We start from the raw sequence: 20651 nt of genomic DNA, 5'->3' as shown, positions 1-20651 counted from the left end.
GAGGACTCTGGAGGGTCCCAGGAGGGCAGGAAAGGGGTGGAGGGAAATTGGGGCTGTCTGAGTTGCTGGAGCTCATCACGTGGGGTTCAGAGCCAGGCCGCCCCCAAGCTCAGCAGGTCCCTGGCTTCTCTCTCTTCCTTCCCTGCGATGTTCCCTTCCTCCCCAGCCCTCCAGATGCCCAGAGTGGACTTGCTCCCCCCAGCTCCGACACTGTCGCTGAGCCCTCCATGCCCCATGAGGGGGCAGCGTGTCCGTCTCATCTGCTCCCCGCCAAAGGGGTCCCAGGTGCTGCAGTTCCTCTTCTATGAGCTCCAGAGCAGCGGGAACTGGACAAGGATGATGACACAGAGCACAAAAGCCTGGATGATCCCAAGGGAGGAACCGCAACGCAGCCGGACTTTCTCTTGTGCCTACTCAGTTTGGGGCGGCCCCCAGAACCAGGTCCAGTCTCAGCAAAGCAGCCCAGTGACACTGACCCTGATAGGAGGTAACGGGAAGGGGAGAAACCAGAGAGCCCTGCTGTCCTCACACTGCAGCAGCACGGGGCTGGGAGCCAGGACTCCTTGGTCCTAGCCCAGCTGGGGAAGCGGGTGGCGGGGTCTGGCGGGTCAGAACAGGGAGGGGCAGGGACCCGGGACTCCTGGGCTCTATCCAAAAATCTTCCCCAGAGCTGGACATCACTCCCTTTCCCTGTGTGCCGCAGTTTCCCTATGGAAAGTGCCAAGACTCCTCTTATCCTGCCTGCCCTGAGGGTCCAGAGGTGGAATCCTGACCCTGGAGCTGTGGCAGGAGGGTGTATGTCTGGGGGACCTCTGAGGGGAACTGTGGGGGGATATGTCCCTTGTAGCCAGGGACCTAACAGAGAACTGAGCAGAGGCAAGGTGTGGGGAGGGGATGCAGGGAGCTGAGCCTGGGGCAGCTTTCCCTGATTCCCACCTTTGTGGACCAGACCTCCTGCCAGTCCCTGTGCTCTCTGTGGACCCCTCGCACCCAGTCTATGTCCGGGGGGAGCGGATTGCCCTGCAGTGCTCAGCGCCCAAGGACCAGGAGGCGTTAGGGTACAGATTCTACAAGAGACGCCCAGACCAGATGTCCGAGGACCTGCCTGCCCAGGGCATGGGGCCCTATCACCGACTGACTGCTGAGAGCCACAGCGCTGGCACATACGTCTGTGTGTACTGGACACTGCAGTTGGGGTGTGAGATCCCCTCCAGGGACAGCAACACTGTCTCCATCACTGTGACGGGTGAGCTCCTGCCCACTTTGCTCTTACCACAGGGATCTGGATCCTCCACTGCCACACTGAGGTGACTCCAGTTGGACCCTGGGGACAGCTGACACCTGAATCTGGTTTCAGGCCCGTTACTCATCCCTGTCTGATCCCAGGTCTTCCCTTCGCTCATCTCTTCCAGATCCCCCTTCAGCCCCACAGCTCTTCGCCTCCCCTCAGCTCCCCATCTATTCATATGGTGGATCTGTGACACTCAATTGCTCAGCACCAGGGGACACTGTTACTTCAATATATCAATTCCTCAAGGATGGAGGGTCAGTGTCCTCAGCCCCCAGAAACCACCAGCACTTGCCAGCACTGCACCCAGGGGATGGAGGCAAATACACCTGCCGGTACAGGAGGCTGGAAGCTGAGCGAGAGATCTGGTCTGCATACAGCAACGTCATCTCCATTGCGGTGCTGGGTGAGAGCCCTTGCCCTGAGATCTCTCTTCCCTCTTCTGGACCCTTCCTATAGATATCAGTATAGACATAAATATATGGGTGCTGCCTGCTGCTGGGAAGACTGAACCCTTACCAAACCATCCCATCCAAGGCCATGTACACCTCACTCTCCCCTCAAACCTCTCTGTGCTCTTCTCCACCAGCGTCCTCCCAGCAGCCGCATTCCCAGCCCCCTCCCCTGTCTCTCTGTGTCCCTTTGTATGAAGACAGCAGCTGCATGCCCCTGGCCTGCTAGGATCCTTGCAGCCATGGGGTATTTCTAGTATGTCAAGGCTGGGCGGGATCTGGTCTCACTGGATCCCTTCTCTCTCCCCTGCCGCCCACCTCTTCCCATGCTTGAGGGGGCTGGTTTAGAAGTCAGGGCAGAGGAACCGACCCCCATCATAGCGACAGGTGAGGGCTCTTCCATTCTCCTCCCTCAGTCCCTTTCTTCTTCTCCTCATTTCTGCCCTTCCTGCTCTTCCCCTGCCCTGTCTATCTCCAACGCTCTCGCTATCTTTCATGTCCATCCATCCCTTTCCCCTCCAGGACACTGGGGTCCTTCAGGGCCTGCACGTTTCTCAGCCCCTCACAGGGGGAGGACTATGGGGGTCCAAGGAGGGCAGAGAAAGGGCAGAGGGAAATTGGGGCTGTCTGAGCTGCTGGAGCTCATCACGTGGGGTTCGGAGCCAGGCTGCCCCCAAGCTCAGCAGGACCCTGACTTCTCTCTCTTCCTTCCCTGCAATGTTTCCTTGCTCCCCAGCCCTCCAGACACCTGGGCTGGACCTGTTGCCCCAAGCTCCGCTGCTGTCACTGAGCCCTCAGCACCCCATGAGGGGGCAGCGTGTCTGTCTCATCTGCTCCCCCCCAAAGGGGTCCCAGGCACTGCAGTTCCTCTTCTATGAGCTCCAGAGCAGCGGGAACTGGACAAGGATGATGACACAGAGCACAAATGCCTGGATGATCCCAAGGGAGGAACCGCAATGCAGCCGGACTTTCTCTTGTGCCTACTCAGTTTGGGGCGGCCCCCAGAACCAGGTCCAGTCTCAGCAAAGCAGCCCAGTGACACTGACCCTGATAGGAGGTAACGGGAAGGGGAGAAACCAGAGAGCCCTGCTGTCCTCACACTGCAGCAGCACGGGGCTGGGAGCCAGGACTCCTTGGTCCTAGCCCAGCTGGGGAAGCGGGTGGCGGGGTCTGGCGGGTCAGAACAGGGAGGGGCAGGGACCCGGGACTCCTGGGCTCTATCCAAAAATCTTCCCCAGAGCTGGACATCACTCCCTTTCCCTGTGTGCCGCAGTTTCCCTATGGAAAGTGCCAAGACTCCTCTTATCCTGCCTGCCCTGAGGGTCCAGAGGTGGAATCCTGACCCTGGAGCTGTGGCAGGAGGGTGTATGTCTGGGGGACCTCTGAGGGGAACTGTGGGGGGATATGTCCCTTGTAGCCAGGGACCTAACAGAGAACTGAGCAGAGGCAAGGTGTGGGGAGGGGATGCAGGGAGCTGAGCCTGGGGCAGCTTTCCCTGATTCCCACCTTTGTGGACCAGACCTCCTGCCAGTCCCTGTGCTCTCTGTGGACCCCTCGCACCCAGTCTATGTCCGGGGGGAGCGGATTGCCCTGCAGTGCTCAGCTCCCAAGGACCAGGAGGTGTTAGGGTACAGATTCTACAAGAGACGCCCAGACCAGATGTCCGAGGACCTGCCTGCCCAGGGCATGGGGCCCTATCACCGACTGACTGCTGAGAGCCACAGCGCTGGCACATACGTCTGTGTGTACTGGACACTGCAGTTGGGGTGTGAGATCCGCTCCAGGGACAGCAACGCTGTCTCCATCACTGTGACGGGTGAGCTCCTGCCCACTTTGCTCTTACCACAGGGATCTGGATCCTCCACTGCCACACTGAGGTGACTCCGGTTGGACCCTGGGGACAGCTGACACCTGAATCTGGTTTCAGGCCCGTTACTCATCCCTGTCTGATCCCAGGTCTTCCCTTCACTCATCTCTTCCAGATCCCCCTTCAGCCCCACAGCTCTTCGCCTCCCCTCAGCTCCCCATCTATTCATATGGTGGATCTGTGACACTCAATTGCTCAGCACCAGGGGACACTGTTACTTCAATATATCAGTTCCTCAAGGATGGAGGGTCAGTGTCCTCAGCCCCCGGAAACCACCAGCACTTGCCAGCACTGCATCCAGGGGATGGAGGCAAATACACCTGCCGGTACAGGAGGCTGGAAGCTGAGCGAGAGATCTGGTCTGCATACAGCAACGTCATCTCCATTGCGGTGCTGGGTGAGAGCCCTTGCCCTGAGATCTCTCTTCCCTCTTCTGGACCCTTCCTATAGATATCAGTATAGACATAAATATATGGGTGCTGCCTGCTGCTGGGAAGACTGAACCCTTACCAAACCATCCCATCCAAGGCCATGTACACCTCACTCTCCCCTCAAACCTCTCTGTGCTCTTCTCCCACCAGCGTCCTCCCAGCAGCCGCATTCCCAGCCCCCTCCCCTGTCTCTCTGTGTCCCTTTGTATGAAGACAGCAGCTGCATGCCCCTGGCCTGCTAGGATCCTTGCAGCCATGGGGTATTTCTAGTATGTCAAGGCTGGGCGGGATCTGGTCTCACTGGATCCCTTCTCTCTCCCCTGCCGCCCACCTCTTCCCATGCTTGAGGGGGCTGGTTTAGAAGTCAGGGCAGAGGAACCGACCCCCATCATAGCGACAGGTGAGGGCTCTTCCATTTTCCTCCCTCAGTCCCTTTCTTCTTCTCCTCATTTCTGCCCTTCCTGCTCTTCCCCTGCCCTGTCTATCTTTCATTTCCATCCATCCCTTTCCCCTCCAGGACACTGGGGTCCTTCAGGGCCTGCACGTTTCTCAGCCCCTCACAGGGGGAGGACTATGGGGGTCCAAGGAGGGCAGAGAAAGGGCAGAGGGAAATTGGGGCTGTCTGAGCTGCTGGAGCTCATCACATGGGGTTCGGAGCCAGGCTGCCCCCAAGCTCAGCAGGTCCCTGACTTCTCTCTCTTCCTTCCCTGCAATGTTTCCTTGCTCCCCAGCCCTCCAGACACCTGGGCTGGACCTGTTGCCCCAAGCCCCGCTGCTGTCACTGAGCCCTCAGCACCCCATGAGGGGGCAGCGTGTCCATCTCATCTGCTCCCCCCCAAAGGGGTCCCAGGCGCTGCAGTTCCTCTTCTATGAGCTCCAGAGCAGTGGGAACTGGACAAGGATGATGACACAGAGCACAAATGCCTGGATGATCCCAAGGGAGGAACCGCAACGCAGCCGGACTTTCTACTGTGCCTACTCAGTTTGGGGCGGCCCCCAGAACGAGGTCCAGTCTCAGCAAAGCAGCCCAGTGACACTGACCCTGATAGGAGGTAACGGGAAGGGGAGAAACCAGAGAGCCCTGCTGTCCTCACACTGCAGCAGCACTGAGCTGGGAGCCCTACGGAAAGGGGCCAGGTGGGCCATGGCATGAGCCAGGGTTGGGGTGTCTGGAACTGATCTTCTGGCCCTGGTTGGGGCCATCTGGGCAGTAGCAACAAAGCGCCCTGATATAACGGAGGATCTTCTGCCTCTGGGTGTCTGAGCTGGACTGGGCCTGGTTCCTCCTTAGGGAAGCCCCTTTTCCTCCCTGGGAACAGCTTCTTCTGACTGCAACTTTCCTATCCCTCCCCACAGATTCACAGGCAGTACCCCCATCCCGTTATCCGGCCCCATCCCAGCCAGGTCACCACCTCGCAGCCAGCACGGATCCCCCTTGGATATCCACCTCACGCCCTCTGGACCCTTCCCAGAATGGCCCTGGCCATAACGTCACATCTCCAGACTCACATGGGACCTCCACACTCTCTGCCTCCAGTCCTGCCACATCGCAGCCAACCCCTGAGAAAGACACCACAGCCTTCCCATATCAACATGGGATGTCCCCACTGCCCACCTCACAGTCCCCACTGCCATCCCAGCATATCCTTCCAGATGACATCACAGCTGCACAGAACCCCAACAGGACCCCCACATCACCCACCCTGAACACAGCCACCTCCCAGACTCTGCACTGCCGCACCACCACAGACACCAGTCGGACCTCAGGGGAAGGTAGGAGCAGCTGGTGGGATATGACACCCCGGGCAGGGGCAGGTGTGGGCAGTAGCGGGGTCTTGGGAGCCAGGACACCTGGGTTCTGTCCCGACAAGGCAGTGGGCTCTGATGTTTGCAGAAGGGAATAGCTGAGACCCCAGACTCCTGGGTCAACTCCTGCCATTCCAGAGAGCTGGAAGTCACCCCTTGTTGTCCTGTGCCTGAGTTTCTCCACCTGTGACATAGCCACAGTGCGCTTGATGCTGACTGGGGCCATCTGGATGCTGGTAGCAGGGGACCTTGGAGAAACCTGCCTCCCTCATAACACTACCTCTGGGAGCCAGGGATGTACTGGGCCTAGTGTCTCCACAGAGCACTGAGGATCATGGAAGAAGGCCCTTCATCCCCTGTGAGAGCAGCCTCCAGCCCCAGCTGACTGCACCTGTCTTACCCATCCCCACAGGTCTGCTTGCAGCACTCACCTCTGGGCATCCAAACGCATCCCAGCCAGGCGACAACCCTGCAACCTGCATGGATCACTCTAGCATCCCACCTCTTCCCAGCACACCCCTGGCTGTGACTTCACCACCTCCTCAGGACTACACAGGACCTTTGCAGCACTCAGGTCCAGCCACAAGCATCCACAGGACCTCTCAGTTGTCCATTCCACCCCACCCCCTTCCCAGCATGCTTTGGCTACACATGCTTCTGCAAACCCCCCACAGCCACCACCTCAGCCTTCCCACTGCAGCAGGGCCTGAAGGGCGTGCAGGACTCTCCATGGCTAAGGCTGCTGGCTCCATACCCACTGTAGGGCTCCAGTCCCCCATACACAGCAGGGAGACAGCTATGAACATCCAAAGGGGCATTTGGACCCAGCTAGGGCATAAGCACCCAGGGGGTAGTGTTGGGGGGGCAGGCACCAGGGGTAAAAGGAGGCCAGAAGGGCATCATTAGACCCATCCTATCCATTCAACACCCAGAGTGCATGAGGCAGGCAGAGTCCCACCCTCAAGGGGAAGGTCCCCAGCTGGGTTAGTAAATGCCCGGCCTCCCCCGGTACCCCACAGCCTTCTCCCTCCTTCCCGTTGGCAGGCAAAGACAACATCTTCCTGATTGTTGGTTTCTGTGTTGCGGGGGTGCTGGTTCTGCTCCTGCTGCTTATGTTTCTTCACAGGAGCTGGAGAGGTAAGTGGAGAGTAAGTGGGACCCAGGTGTCCCGGGGCTGGGGGGGCCTGTGCTTACTCTTCAAAGGGTGCCTGGGCAGCTCAGCCCTGCAGGGATCAGTGTGGGTTAGCAAGATCCCTCACCAAGCCCTGTGGGCAGCTGGGGGATCCTGGACCCCAGAGTTTTGGTGCAAAAGATTATGAGGAACATAGGTAGTTGCCTCAAAGAATTATGGGTCATCAGCTAGAGCAGGACTGGTGCAAGGAACTGTGGGTAACTGCATGCCACACAATTCCAGTGCAAAGGTAGTGTCATCTGTTGCTGCAAAGGATGGTGGGTCAGCAGAGCACTGCATGTCATTTGGGTACTGCATGGGTTCAGTGCAAAGGACTGTGGTTAATGTAGGCTGTTGTTGAAAAGGATTGTAGGCCATCAGCAGGGATCCTGGTTTTCTCTGATTAAAAAAAAAAAATCACAATTTTTGGATTTAAAAAAGCAAGCCCAAATCTACATTTTTCCATGATTAAAATGAAACTCCACTAATATAGAGAAATATATAGTGGTGTTTCATTTTAATCACAGAAAAATGTGGATTAGGGTTACTTTTTTTTAAATCTGAAATTTGGGGATTTTTTAATCAGAAAAAACCAGGGTCCCTGGCCATCAGCTAGATCAAGACTAAAGTGCAGGTATCATGGCTAATTTGGGTACCATATGATTCCAGTACAAAGGATTATGGGTAATGGGGCAGCAGCAGTCAGACACAAAGGGCTGGGAAGAGCTTGCAGGAGGAGAAAGCAATGAGCTGGGACCCAGGAGTCCTGGAAGCCCTGCAGCTCCCCATAGGAGCAGATACCCACCTCATGGGAATGTTTTGTGAGTCTCTTTTCCTTCTCTCCACAGAAAGAAGACAGACATCCAGGTATGTCCATCCAGGACCCACCTAGGGGACATGCGTGCATCTATTGGAGTCCATATATCTCCTGGCAGACCAATACATCCCCCTCCACACACACCCAGACCCTGGGATGCTACTCCAATGGGGCAATATCTCCTGTGTGCACAATGTTCACCCCATTGGCATCCTGGGAGCTGCCCGTCTCAGCATCACCCCATCCAGATTCCCAGTGGTACTGACCCCCTCTGTCCCCATTTCCACCCCTAGGTCCCACTGGAAAAGCAGGGAGCTGCGCCTGTCTCGGCTAAAGAGGAGGTAAGATGGAAGTGTAGGTCTGTTGTCCCTGGCTCCACCTTTTCTGAAGGCTGAGATTGGCCAAGCTGCTTCCAGGGATGTTGCCTTTCCTGGCTCCACCCACCTACAAGGGACAGGATTGGCCAGGCTGGCTCCAGAAAAGATCCCTTTTCTGGATTCACTTCCTCCAGGGGTGGGCTCCTTCTAGGGGCACTGCCCTTCCTAGCTGCATCCCTCTGAAGGTTGGGATTTGTTGGGTTTGTTCAATGGGTGGTCCCCTAGCTGGTTCTACCTACTATGATGGCTGGAATTGGCTGGACTGGTTTTAGGAGTGATCCTGTCAGATTCTTGCAACTACAGCAATGCAACCATCTCATTTAGGTTTCAGCCCTCATACCCCCAGGTCTCCAGTTCAAGCCAGGTGCTGGCAGCAGTGGGGCAGAAGGCAAGAGCTTCTATGGAGCTGGGGCAGGGGGGAGTCCCAGACCACAGGGGCTAAGAGGGAAGATGGAGGAGGAGAGAGGGAAACATGGGGAAGACAAAAGAAAATGGACGGAAGGAGGAAGATGGCAAGAGGAGACACAGAAACAGGATGGGGGAGACCCACAATCCTTTGAGACACTGCAAGGCCATCTGGGTCTGAACTGGCCAGGCCACTCCTATAAATCACACTGGAGCTACCCCACACCCCTGCCTTGGGAGACAACTCCACTGGCTGAGCCAGTGCAGGTTCATAGGGTTGGGCAGACCTCAAATCTCTCCCCTTGATTGCTCATAGACCCCACCCTTCTGCCTCCCCAGGTCCCTGGACACTGTTGGAGCCTATGGGAACAATACAAGTAAGAAGCCACCACTTGTCCTCTGTCTCCACAGGGAGCGGGGTGGGGGGCTGGTTCCTATCCTCTGACCCTAGTGCCCCATGGAGACTACACCCATGGCATGGGGACAGCTGGGCATTACTGTACCCTATGGGACCCTTAAGGGGAGTTTTGATTGGTTCTGGTGCTGCCACCTAGTGGTCAACCATAGGAACTGAACTGTTTGGGGGAAGGGGTGCAGATTGGAGGGAGGGGCTAAGGGAGGTGGCGCTCATGTCCCCTGTGCTCAGCCCCCAAAGATGACAGCCCAAAAGGAATGCTCCCAGCAGCACCCCAGGACTGGGGGCTGCTGCCCAAGAAGGAAATAAGCAAGAAAGCAGAGCCCAGCAAGGAACCAAAGATGCCCAGCACCAAGTTCAAAGACCCAATGAATCCTTATGTAAGTACCTCCCCCTTTGCTGTGACTCCTCCCACTTAGCATGGCCTGGCCCCCCAAGCCATCCTGCACCCCACTGTCCTCAGCACTCCACTGTCCTTGGCACAGCACCCCCCTTGCCAACCCTATAACTCCACCCCATTGAGACCCCTCCATCCTGTTCCCCATACAGCCCCAGCAGAGTTGCTGACACAAGAATTTTTTTTTTTTAACTGACAAGCTGAAAACTTTTTACTGACAGCCAAACTTTTTTACTGATAGGTTTTACATCTCATAAAGGTAACCCTTCTGCCAGGCCCTGTCCCAGTCAGAATGGCTGGGTTCATATGTATGGGCTTAACACCAACTATAGTAAAAAAAGTTTGATCGTCAGTAAAAAGTTTGCAATAAAAAAAATGTTAGGAACCCTGCTTAACTGCAGCAATGGTTTTACACCCTGCTGCACACCCACCTCAGGGCTCCCCTTCTCTCCCCCACACCCTGATGCCCCCAAACTGCACCATGAACTATTCTGTTCCCACTCCCCACCTTACCTCAATGGACCCCACTCCTCCATCCCAACACAGACTCTCCAAAAAAGCCTACCTGTTACCCAGCAGTATTACATGCAGCCAGAAGTACATGGTTGGAAGTACAGAATGGGTGCAGTACTCCCATTCAGACACTGGATGGCACGCCTCTGATCCATCTGCCCTTCAGCTTGCCTCCAGCTTCATTCCCACCAGTCCACCTTGGCTACTTAGTGTTTTTACAGCTAGCTCCATTTGTTTTTGCAAGGTTTTTTGTTTTTTTTACTAACAGGCCTTTTTAGCCTAATTTTTTTTTACTGATTTTTTTTACATACATTTATGGACAGTTGGCAACCTGTCCCCTAGCAAGCCACCCCACCCACCCCACACCCTGCAGCCTGGTACCCCCTGCTCCCCTAATGGGCCCCTCTCTCCTCTTTCCTCCTGACTCCAGGACATCGACCCTACCTATTCCCTCCTCACCTTCCCCTACTCCACCTTCCGAACGGGGAACGCAGAAGAGGTTTCCACCTTAATTGAACCTGTCTACATTGACCCACTGTCCCTCCACTGCAAGCATTCCCTCAACTGAGACTTGGTTGCATCCCCAGACCTGCAGAAGTGAAGTCTGGTGAGGGCTGGGATCCAGGACTCCTGGGTCCTCTCCCAGCTCTGAGAGGGAAGTGGGGTCTGGTGGGCAGGAGCGGCCTGGGAGACAGGATAGCTCCCAGGCGTGACAGAGGACTAGAGTCTAGTCAATTGGTGTAGAGGCAGGGCTAGGAGCCTGGACTCTTGGGTTCTTCCCCTAGCTCTGCTACTTCATCATCTTGTCTGCCCAGACACCTGGGTTCTCTCAGCTCTGGAAGGGATTGGAATCTGGTGGGCTAGAGCAGGCAGAGGCTGGGAGCTTGGACACATGGGTTCTCTCTCAACCCTGGGAGGGAAGCGAGGTCCTGTGGCTTCAAGGAGGGTGGGCTGGAAGCCCAGACTCCTGGGTTCAACAGTGTAATTGCATAAGCATGCATTTTTCTTCCCTGTGGGTCTCTGTACAGTACAGCTGCATCTTTTTTAATGTGTATATGCTGGCACTGTCCTTCCCTGCCTGCCTTGTGTGCATTTCTCTCTGTATGCAACCCCTTTGGACAAATAAAGGTTTATTTCAAATTCAAGTGGGCTCCTTCCATGCATCACTGAGGTTGGACAGAAGGACAGACAGACAGCTTGTTCCCTGCAGCACAGACAGATAGACTTGTGTGCACTCTGGCCTGCTAAAGGAAATCATTCCCATGGAGATGCCAGGCCCTTTCTCTGATCTGTAGAGCCAAATGGGGCGGGGGGACTTGGAGCCAAGGACACCTGGGATATCTCCCAGCTCTGGGAGAATGGGGTCTGGTAGGGCAGAGGGGGCTGGAAGCCAGGATGCCTGGGTTCCCTTCCAAGCCTGGGAGAGGGGTAGGGGCTGGTAGCCAGGACTCCTGGGTCCTCTCCCACCTCTAAGATGGAAGTGGGGTCTGGTGGTGAGTCCTAGGGTCCTAGGTACCCCTGGCTCCAGAAGTGGGATGAGGCAGGGGAGAACAGGGGGAAAGATTGGGAAATCGAGGACTCCTTGATTCCACCCAGGCTTGGGTGGATCAACGCAAAAGTGTGCTGGGAGCCAGGACACCTGGGGGAGGAGTAGGATGTGGTGGCTTGGAGCCCAGACTCCTAGGTTTTGCTCACTCCTGTCACGCTGGCCCAGGTCCGCCCCACACCCCGTCCCAGGGGAATGATGGAATTTGCACCCCCCCAACACACACACACACCCTGCACCTCCCCCGGCTCTGAGCTGTCAGGTCCAGAGTCCAGCTCAACTTCCAGAGGGACAAACAGCCACCCACAGGGGACAGCTCACCAGCAGGACAGGACAGCCAGACACTCCCGGCTCCCCAGCACCATGGAGTACGTCAGCGCTCTGACCCCTGCATCACTGTTGCGGTGAGTAGGGAGCAGCCCCCTCCCCAACAAATCTAGGGGGTTCTGGCACAGGGAGGGCTCCAATATGAACTCTACCGGGGGGGGGAGTGGCATCTCCCCATTCTCCCTGTATCTGGATGGTCTCTTCTGTCCTACCTCCACAATAAGAACAGTCCCTCCCATTTTGCAAACATCAGACTAGTATTTCCCACATTCCTCCCACCCAAGCAATCACCCCCCTATGCACAAAGTGGTCCCTCCCAGCTGCCCATTCTCTCCTCCCCTCTCAGGGGAAAGTGGTCCCTTCCACCTTCATATTTACCCCCTCTCCCCTAGCTTCCCATCTCCCCCATAGTGGGAACATGGTCCATCCCATCCCCCCACTGGAATGGTTCCCTCCACCTTAACCCCCCCCCACCCCATGCTCTCCCCCACAAAAGAGAATGGTCTTTTCCACTGTGAGCTCCATGGTTGTCTACCTGAGACCCTTCTCAACAAGCAAATGGTCTTTCTTGCCCCACTGCACCCCTGCATGTGCATCAAAGAATGGCCCCTTCCTGCTCCTCCGTCATTCCACTTGCCCTACACCAGAGAATGGTGTCTCCCACGACCACCCCAGCGAATGGTCTATTTACCCCACCTACATTCCAGTCCTCCCCTTACCCAGCGAATGGTCTCCCCCATATACCCTATTCCATCCCTTAGAGAATGGTCTCTCCCACACTCCCCATCCCCACTCTTTCCCCTCGAATGGTCTTTCCCAAGACCCCCAATTCTACTCCCTCCTCCAAGGAAAATGATCCCTCCAAGGCCCCTGTTCCACCCCCAAGAATGGTTTCTTTCAACACGCCCCTCACGAGACCCACCCCCAAGAACAGTCCCTCCCATACCCCCCCATTCCACCCCTATAAATATGGTAGCTCCCAAACCCCCCATTAGACCCCCACCATAATGATCTCTCCTAAGCTCCCCTTTTCTACCCCCCACCAGAGAATGGTTTCTCCTGCCCCTCCACATTCCACTTCCCCACCAACTCACCTTCAGTAAATGGTCTGTCCCATGCCCCCCATCTGCACCCCCCCATTCTGCATCTTCTGCCACCCACATTCCACCCCCTTGCCCCCAGAGAGTGGTTTCACCCACCCCCATGCCCCCTTGCCCACAGGTCAGTGTCCAGTGCAGGCACAGAGCTGTCCCGGCGGGTCCTGGCCCCCCGCGCCACCGCCCCACGCCCCTTCCGCCTCTGCGACCACCGGCATGATGCCCGCAAGGGCCTCATGGCTGCCAACCTGCCCGAGCTGCGCTGCAAGGTGAGTGCTCCAAATCTGCCCACCAACACCCACCCTTAACTTATCCTGAACCCCCAAACCTGCCCCTGCAAACCCTAACATCCACCCCTAACTCCAAGACCCACCCTAAACTCAGCTTGTGCCCCCAAACCTCTCCTGTACCCTAACACCTGCCCCTAACTCACCCTGTGCCCCAAAACCTGCTCTGTACCCATAAACCTATCTGTCCCACCAAACATACTCCTCCAAATTTCACATCTACCCCAGCTACCCACCCTGAACCCCCCGAAATCCAATCCCAGGGCACCCAAGCCCACCTGCACCCCCACACTGATCCCCTTGCACCCCAACCTCCACCCCAGAGGTTACAAACTGACTTGCACCCCTCATGCCCACACCCTGCCCTGAGCCCCTTCCTCCTCCCCTCATATCCCAGCCACCCCATCCTGCCCCCCAAACACCCCAGGCCTGCCAAACTCCACCCTGCGCCCTTCAATAGGTTCCTGCACCCAAGCCACCCCACACCTACACCCCATTCCCCATCTTGCACCCCCAAATCCACAGCCCCACTCAGAACCCTTAAGCTGAGCCCAAACCCCCACCCTTCCCCAGGACCCCCAAAACTCTGCCTGCTCTGTGCTCCCCCAGAGGCCACTCCTGCACCCCAGATTTCCAAGCACTGCCTCCTGTGACTCTCCCAGCACACCAAAGCCTCACCACCCTCCAAATCTTTTCCCACCCCAGCAGGGGCTGCTGGATGGGGTGAGAGACCCCATAGCATGGCTCTGCCCTCCCAAACCCAGCTGCATCCCTGATGGAGGGGTGGGAGGGCAGCAGGATTGCTCTGCCCCCCACCCCAGCCAGTGCTGCTGCCATGGTCCACCCCCCCAGGCACTGGAGGCCCTGAAGGTGTCAGGCCCAGCCTCACTGGTGCTGGAAGAGGATGGCACAGCTGTGGAGAGTGAAGACTTCTTCCAAAGCCTACCCGACAACACTGGGATCATGCTACTGGCTCGCGGGCAGAGCTGGAGCCCCTCCAAGGTGAGAAGCAACCCCCAGTCCCACCCAAATGCCTGGGTCCCAGCTCTGGGTCCCCAATGGGGTTAGAACAGGTGGGGCTGGGAGCTCGGATGCCTGGGTTTCTTTCTGGAGTCTGGGGGTGGGATAAAAGCTGGCAGAGCAGGTTAAGGCAGGGACATCTCCCATTTCATCCCTGATTTCTATGGTGGGAAGGAGCCAGGAGCCTGGACCCCTGGGTTCTCTACCTTGCTGTAGGGTTGGGGTGAAGCGGGTTAGAGCAGAGGAGGTTGGGAGCCAGGACACCTGGTTTCTTCCCAGTCCTGGAACAGTGTGGGCTGGTGGGTTGGAGTAGGGGCTATGTGTACATCCCCCAAGGATCCCTCCCCTAAAGTACCCAGGCACCCCCAATGCTCCTCCCAACCCACTCACCCCCATCTTCCCCTCCCCTCCCAAGGGGCAAGAAGGGCTGGGGTCAGGGGGACTTTGATCTCCCTGCCCATGGAGAGGGACAATGAGGCACAAGGCCACAAGTTGCAGAAGGGGGGGGGACTCCCTACCAGCCCTGACCTACTCCCCCCATCCTGTTTACCCCCCAGGGTGGGAGCCGAGGCCTGGGCCGGGGCCGGGAGAAGCTGGGTGGGGACATTGCCCGCGTTACCTTTGACGTGTACAAGCTGCACCCACGGGACCTCTTTGGGAGCCTCAGCATCACGGCCACCTTCTACGGGCTGTACTCCATGAGCTGTGACTTCACCTGCCTCGGGCCCAAGAAGGTGCTACGGTGGGTGCTCTGCACGGGTGCACCCCTGGCCGCACAGCACCTCCTGCTGGGGGCGGAGCAGCCAGTGTTTCTGCACCATAGCCCCCTCCACCTCCACCCCAGCTCCACTACTGGGGAACCAGGAACTGGCCCCCACTGCCCTGTGTTGGGCAGGAAGAAGCAGGGACTTCCACTTCCCCTCCCCCACCCCCCAGTGGGGCTGGAGAGGCAAAGACCTCCTCCTACACCCAGTTCCTGTCCCATGACCCCAAGCATCCCATGGTGGTGCTGGCATGACCAGGACCCACCCCCCAGCCAGTTCTCCTCCCCCACAACCCCTGCTCACTCCCCTTCTCCCCAACCCTACAGAGAAGTACTGAAGGTGATCTCAGCTGTGATGCAAGGCATGGGGCGCCTCCTCCTGGGAGCCTCCAACTACATCCGGCACCTCCTGGATGGAGCCGAGACCTGGTACCAGCCTGCCCGGCTTCGGGCCTGCAATTGAGGGGCCATGCCCCCCTATCCCCTATTCCATGATACCTCCCCCCTTCTAACGACCCCCCCCACCCATCCTGAACCCCAATCAACTCAATGCACAGATAAAGCTAATGATTAAACTGGAGATAGTCCAAGTCATCAGCCACCATTTTTTTAACGTGTCCAGGCAGCTAGGTATTCAGGGTCCCCATCATGGTAATCCCTGTTGCTCCCAAGCACACAAAGCCCATGGAGAAACAGATGCCTTTATAGAAAGATGAGGTAAGAACCAACTCCTTCTCAGCTCAGAGCAGATTGCCCAAGAGAGGTCAGAGCAGCCCCCCTAGCAAGATGAGTCCTCCAAAAGCTCTACAGCTCAAGAGCACTGGATACAAGAAAACAAACACACAACTTCTCAGGTGTCCCCTAGAGTCCTCTGTGATCTCTGGTTAGGAGCAGAAGAACCTTTTCTTGCATTGTCATCTCTATGGTTGCAAAGTCCAACAAAGTCTTTCTAGCATTCAGTTCTCTTTGTTCCCCCAGCCACTGTGGTTTGGAAGAGAAGGGACATTGAGGAGCTTTTCTGGCTCCCCCCAGAGTCCCTATGGTTTGGAAGGGCGTAAGGGGCCTTTTGGGGAGTCAGTCCTCCAGGGGTCAAAAAGAACCCATGGCAGCCCTCTAGCACTCGGTCCTCCAGGCTCTCTGTGGCTAAATACAGAAGGCTGACAAGGAGTCCCAAGCTAGAGAGTCTTCCAAGATCTCTCCAATTAGTCCAGCAGAACTTCCAGCTGCTCAGTCTTCTAGGATCTCAGCGAACAACTCCCGACGCCGTGTCTCAGCCTCCTGAACCTGGTCCCAGTCTTTGCGGCGCTTCCGGAAATGGGTCAGGGCAAAGTTGCGGACCGCATAGCGCCCAAAGGGGTCATGACATAGCTGCTGTTCCTGTGGGGCTGGGAGAGGAGGGAAAGCCTTGAATGCAGCTACCTCTGGGAAGGGGCTGGTTATACACATGCCCAGCCCCAAGCCTGCAGCTGCTTCTGGGGAGAGACCCAGCTCCTTTGAAACACAAGAAGAACCCCAACTTGGGACAGGAAATTGGGGAGCATCCCTAGCCAACCTCGTATGGTCTTCTAGGCTCTCTATGGCAGGTAAGGAACATCACACCCCTGCCCATCCCACCCCCTCCAAAATCTTCAGTTAGCCCAGTAGAGCTTTTACAGCTTCACCCCCAGCACATATGAGTTCCTCAAGCCCCTAGACAGACGAGGGGGAAGAGGGGGATCTTTACCAAGCTCCATAGCGATCTTCTGCTTCTCCAGGAGGGTAGCCCCATTCCACACAGCATCCAGAACCCGGCTGCCATGTTTGCTGCAGGCCAGAGACCCATAGTGACCCTGAAAACATGGAGGTGGTCAGTTGGGAATGCCCCAAGCCCCCACTCCTCAACTTACCTCCCCCTGGCCTCAAGCTTCCCCAGAGCAGTATCCTTACCTTAAGTTTGCGCAGCACTTTGCGCCTCTGCTTGGGGGACACCGAGGAGCTGGCCAGGAGGGCATTGTAAACGTGGCTGCCAGCTGAGCTGCAGGCCAGTGTCACCAGGTCTAGGGCAGGCAGCGCTGCCAGGCTGCACGGCACAGGGCCAGGGTCGGCAAAGTGCAGCAGGTGCTGGAGCAGGAGGGAGCCATGGAGGGAGATGGAGCCAAGAGCAGGCAGGGGCCCAGGCTGGCATAGGAGGGAGGAAGACAGAGGAGTTGGTGTTGGCAGCGAGGGGAGGTGGGGGGCAAGCGGCGACCGCCCACAGGTGCCGCCAGCAGCACTTCTCTCAGGGGGTGCACCACCATCCTCAGGGAGTGCATGTGGATCTGTGTGCACCCCCTACACATCGCCGATGTGCCTACAAGTTCCTACAATAGCACATCCTGCCAACTACTGTATTTACCAATAACCACACACACAATTCCTTCCCCACCTCAGAAAACTGGGGTGCATGTCTTAAAGTCCTGCAGGCTTTGGCCATGCAGGGGTCTTCCCCCTCCTCCCCCAAAAGCAATGGGATTAAGACAAATCAAAGCTTTTCCAGCATCTTTTTGCATCTAATTTAGTTACACCTGGGACAGGCTTATCCCATTGTGGCTGGGGAGGCAGGCTAAGGGGATGCTCTTCCCCTACAGCCAGTATCCTTGACCCAGTACAAGAGGCCAAGGCCTCCAAGATGCCTCTGGGCCAAGGCCATGCCTGACAGTTTGAGAAGGTGCATGTGATAGATTAGTTAAATCCAGTATATTGATAGGTTAAAGCCAATGCTAAGGGGTTTAACCTTGTGGGATTACTTCTGTCAGAAACTATTTGACTAGACAGAGCTGGTTTAGGTCTTGAGCAGGGAGCTGGACTAGCTGGGACCTCCAGAGGACCCTGCTAGCTGGGTTGTTGCATTATAACCCCCTCCCCCCCCACACTACCTAGAAAGCGACACCACCACTCCACCCCCATTACCTGCTGTTCTGTTGCCCCCAGCCCCTCCTCTGATAGGTAGCAGGCCTCATAGGTCTGCAGGGAAGCAAGGAGAGGAGCGCAGAAATCCTGGCGGGCAGGTGGGTCCCAGCAGTGGAAGGCCTGTGGCAGGGTGGAAAAGGGGATAAGAGGCAGGACCCAGTTATTCAAGGGGGGGCGACACACATGAAGGACACAGGTCTAGGGACTCACCTCCAGGACCATCTGCAGCGCCTCCTGCTGGTGGGCACCATGCTGCCGGCAGGCTCTCAGCAGAGCCGTGAGCACCCCAGGGTGCCCACAGGCCAGAATTTCCTCCAAGGCTGGTCCCAGCTCTGCCAGCACCTTCCCCAGCTGGGAAGGGAAAGATAGAAGTAAGGTGGGGGAGAGGTACCCCACCCCTTCCTGCCCCTCAAGCATCCCCATGCCCCTCCTACCTCCCAACCAATACTCCTGCAGCCTCTTCCCTCATAGCTCCCCACCCTCCCACTTACCCCAAGCCAGTTCCCACAATCCCACCACTCACTCACCATCTTGCACGGGGCAGCAGCAATGAGGTGCTGGACGGTAAAGTTGGCCACACCATGCCCTGCTAGCACCCGCAGCTGGCCCTGGAAGTGATGCCGATACAGCATCCGCAGGGCCCGGGGCTCCGACACCTCCAGCACCTTGTCCAACACCCGGCTACATGTGGGGTCCTTCAGGAACACCAGCAAAGGGCTGTGGGGAGAGAGCAACCATTGGTGAGCAGCCCCACAGCCCCCTCAGCCAATCAGGATGCATGCCTGTGCCAACCTCCCCCCAGCCTCTGACCAATGAGCCAATCAAAAGCCACTTATGTGGCTAGTAGTTCAATTCCAGTCACAAGCCACCATCCCTGCCTCAAAACCAATAGCTGGGACAGGGAAGCAATTTATGAACCACAATTAATCAAGTATCCAGAGACAAACCTACACCATTCAGCCAATCACAGCCCTGCTGAACCCATTTCTCAGATCAGCCTGCCAGGCCCAACCAATCACAAGTCTCAGCCGCACAGCCAGAATCAACCATGAACCTAGATCCCAGCCTTGTAACCAATCAGAATGGGTTCCACTGACAGCGAATACCAAATCCTTCACCTTCCAACCAACCAAACGGAGATGAACTCTACCCAGCTTCTTCACCAGCGAACCACAGCTGCCCAAAACACACTCATCTGACAGCCAATCAGGACACATACCCACTTGCAGCTGAGCTAGGCAATCCCACCAGCCAATCGGGCGGCTCACCTGGAAGTGGAAGAGGCGTTCCGGGAACTCAGGTAGCCAATCACAGCACAGCACAACTCAGCACAGGTCTTGGGCAGCTTCTGGCTCGTGACCTCCAGGGCCACCTGCAAGCAGAGGCTGGAGACTCTGTGGGGCACCAGCTCTGGAGAGGAGACAGGGGCAGCGGAGGTGTAAGTGAAAGCAGGTCCAGCCCCAGCCAGGGACACTCAGGGGAGGGGCAGCTCCCTGCCTTGCCAGCCCCAGCACAGGCCCTGGCAGGTCTCACCAGCCAGGTGCTCCTGGAAGCTGGCGACGATCCCCTGCAGACAGGCCAGGAAGGACTCAGGCACCTCGAACTCCAGCGGGCCCTCACTCCCCGCCTCAGCCCGCTTCTTCTGTGGCACAAGGGTCCCTGAGGGCAGCAGAAGGGGAAAGGAGCAAGACAAGGAGCCATCAGGGGAGGGGACAGAAGTCCCCCTATGTAGAGGGACCCTTCCCTTGCCCCCCCTCCCCGCAAGCCCTGCTACACCAGTACAAGGCCTAATGGGCAACATTACCCTCTCCCAGCCCCCCTGTAAGTGCCCCCTGCTAAGGCTGAAGCAACTGGGATCCCCCCATCCAGTGTCTCTACCCCAAAAGACCCTATAAGACTCAGCAACTCCCACTGGGGCAGCCACAATGCCCCCAAAAGCCAGTCCTGCCTCCCAGAGCCCTTCCCCTCACCCCACCTGCAGGGCCTAGGGCAGTGAGGCCCCCCCCAACCCAAGCAGTGCCCAGGAGAGCCCCAGTCTGGCCTCACCTGCCCCAGGGAGCGGGCGGGCAGCAACCGAGCCCACCAGGGCTCCCCCCAGCACCCGCAGCAGCGACCGCAGCACAAAGCTGCCGTGGAGGTCGGCGGCAAGGACAGGCAGGTTCTCCCCCGTGAGGGCAGCTGCAGCCTCCAGCACAAGCCCCGCCAGCGCCTCACCCCCCTCAGCGCCCAGCAGGCGCGCAGCACGGAGCAGTGCAGCCTCCAGCACCCGGGCGCTGTGGTTGTGGCTGGCGGCCAGGCGCAGGGCGGGTAGCAGCGGCCGCAGTAGGGCCGAGACCTGCGCGGCCGAGGTGCCGGGCAGCAGCTGCTCCAGCAGCCGGGAGCCGGCGGGGTCCAGCGCCACGGGCAGCTCCGCGCCCGCCGCCTCCGCCAGCACGTTGGTCACGAAGAGATCTGGAGAGGAGGGGGGAGGTGAGATCCGGGCAGACCCCGGCCCCGCGCTCGCCCCGAGCGCTGCCGTGCCCCACCCCCAGCCCTGCACTCCTGCTCGCACCGCGGTCCCCGGCGGGGCCCAGCCCGGCCTGCAGCGCGGCCAGAGCCTGCTGGAAGTACTTTGCGGCCGCGGGCTCCAGGCAGGGTAATCCCGGGGCCGCCCCGCGCCGCGCTCGTCCGCGCATCCCCATGGCCCCGGCACCAACTGGGGGCGCTCCCGGCATGCACCGCGCCAGGGGAGGGGAGCGTGGGGT

General features: G+C 57.8%; 3 protein-coding genes across 5 annotated transcripts; 2 read left to right on the top strand and 1 right to left on the bottom strand.

The window, feature by feature from the left end:
• The first annotated feature begins 98 nt into the window (after nt 1-98).
• Nucleotides 99-11084, top strand: LOC149862467 (immunoglobulin superfamily member 1-like). Of its 3 annotated transcripts, none has more exons than XM_090054364.1 (15): nt 99-487; nt 950-1246; nt 1413-1694; nt 2477-2797; nt 3260-3556; nt 3723-4004; nt 4770-5090; nt 5395-5811; nt 6257-6418; nt 6889-6981; nt 7864-7882; nt 8126-8173; nt 8954-8991; nt 9261-9409; nt 10370-11084. In XM_090054364.1, the coding sequence occupies exons 1-15, from the start codon at nt 148-150 to the stop codon at nt 10505-10507; spliced, it is 3204 nt and encodes a 1067-aa protein (XP_089910490.1). In that variant the 5' UTR covers nt 99-147; the 3' UTR covers nt 10508-11084. The 3 variants fall into 3 exon arrangements, with proteins under 3 accessions (XP_089910490.1, XP_089910489.1, XP_089910491.1); XM_090054363.1 differs by having other exon boundaries at nt 950-1307; nt 1387-1694; XM_090054365.1 differs by lacking the exon at nt 6257-6418 and having other exon boundaries at nt 950-1307; nt 1387-1694.
• Nucleotides 11085-11760: 676 nt separating this feature from the next.
• Nucleotides 11761-15569, top strand: CIDEB (cell death inducing DFFA like effector b). Its single transcript, XM_090051587.1, has 5 exons — nt 11761-11889; nt 13034-13178; nt 14049-14198; nt 14774-14958; nt 15307-15569. Exons 1-5 carry the CDS (start codon nt 11849-11851, stop codon nt 15440-15442), a joined length of 657 nt encoding a protein of 218 aa, XP_089907713.1. The 5' UTR covers nt 11761-11848; the 3' UTR covers nt 15443-15569.
• A 93-nt stretch (nt 15570-15662) lies between these two features.
• NOP9 (NOP9 nucleolar protein) lies at nt 15663-20644 on the bottom strand. The gene is made up of 10 exons (XM_090051580.1): nt 20459-20644; nt 19954-20358; nt 19441-19566; nt 19176-19317; nt 18435-18624; nt 18118-18258; nt 17908-18027; nt 16906-17136; nt 16703-16808; nt 15663-16364 (listed from the first exon to the last, which is right to left on the bottom strand). Exons 1-10 carry the CDS (start codon nt 20619-20621, stop codon nt 16207-16209), a joined length of 1782 nt encoding a protein of 593 aa, XP_089907706.1. The 5' UTR covers nt 20622-20644; the 3' UTR covers nt 15663-16206.
• Nucleotides 20645-20651: the final 7 nt, after the last annotated feature.

This window comes from Crocodylus siamensis, chromosome 6 (assembly GCF_052110815.1).
Source record: "Crocodylus siamensis isolate JL-2025a chromosome 6, ASM5211081v1, whole genome shotgun sequence".
Taxonomy (NCBI): domain Eukaryota; kingdom Metazoa; phylum Chordata; order Crocodylia; family Crocodylidae; genus Crocodylus; species Crocodylus siamensis.
The sequence above is the reverse complement of the archived record's forward strand: the minus strand, read 5'-3'. Positions and strand labels throughout refer to the sequence as shown.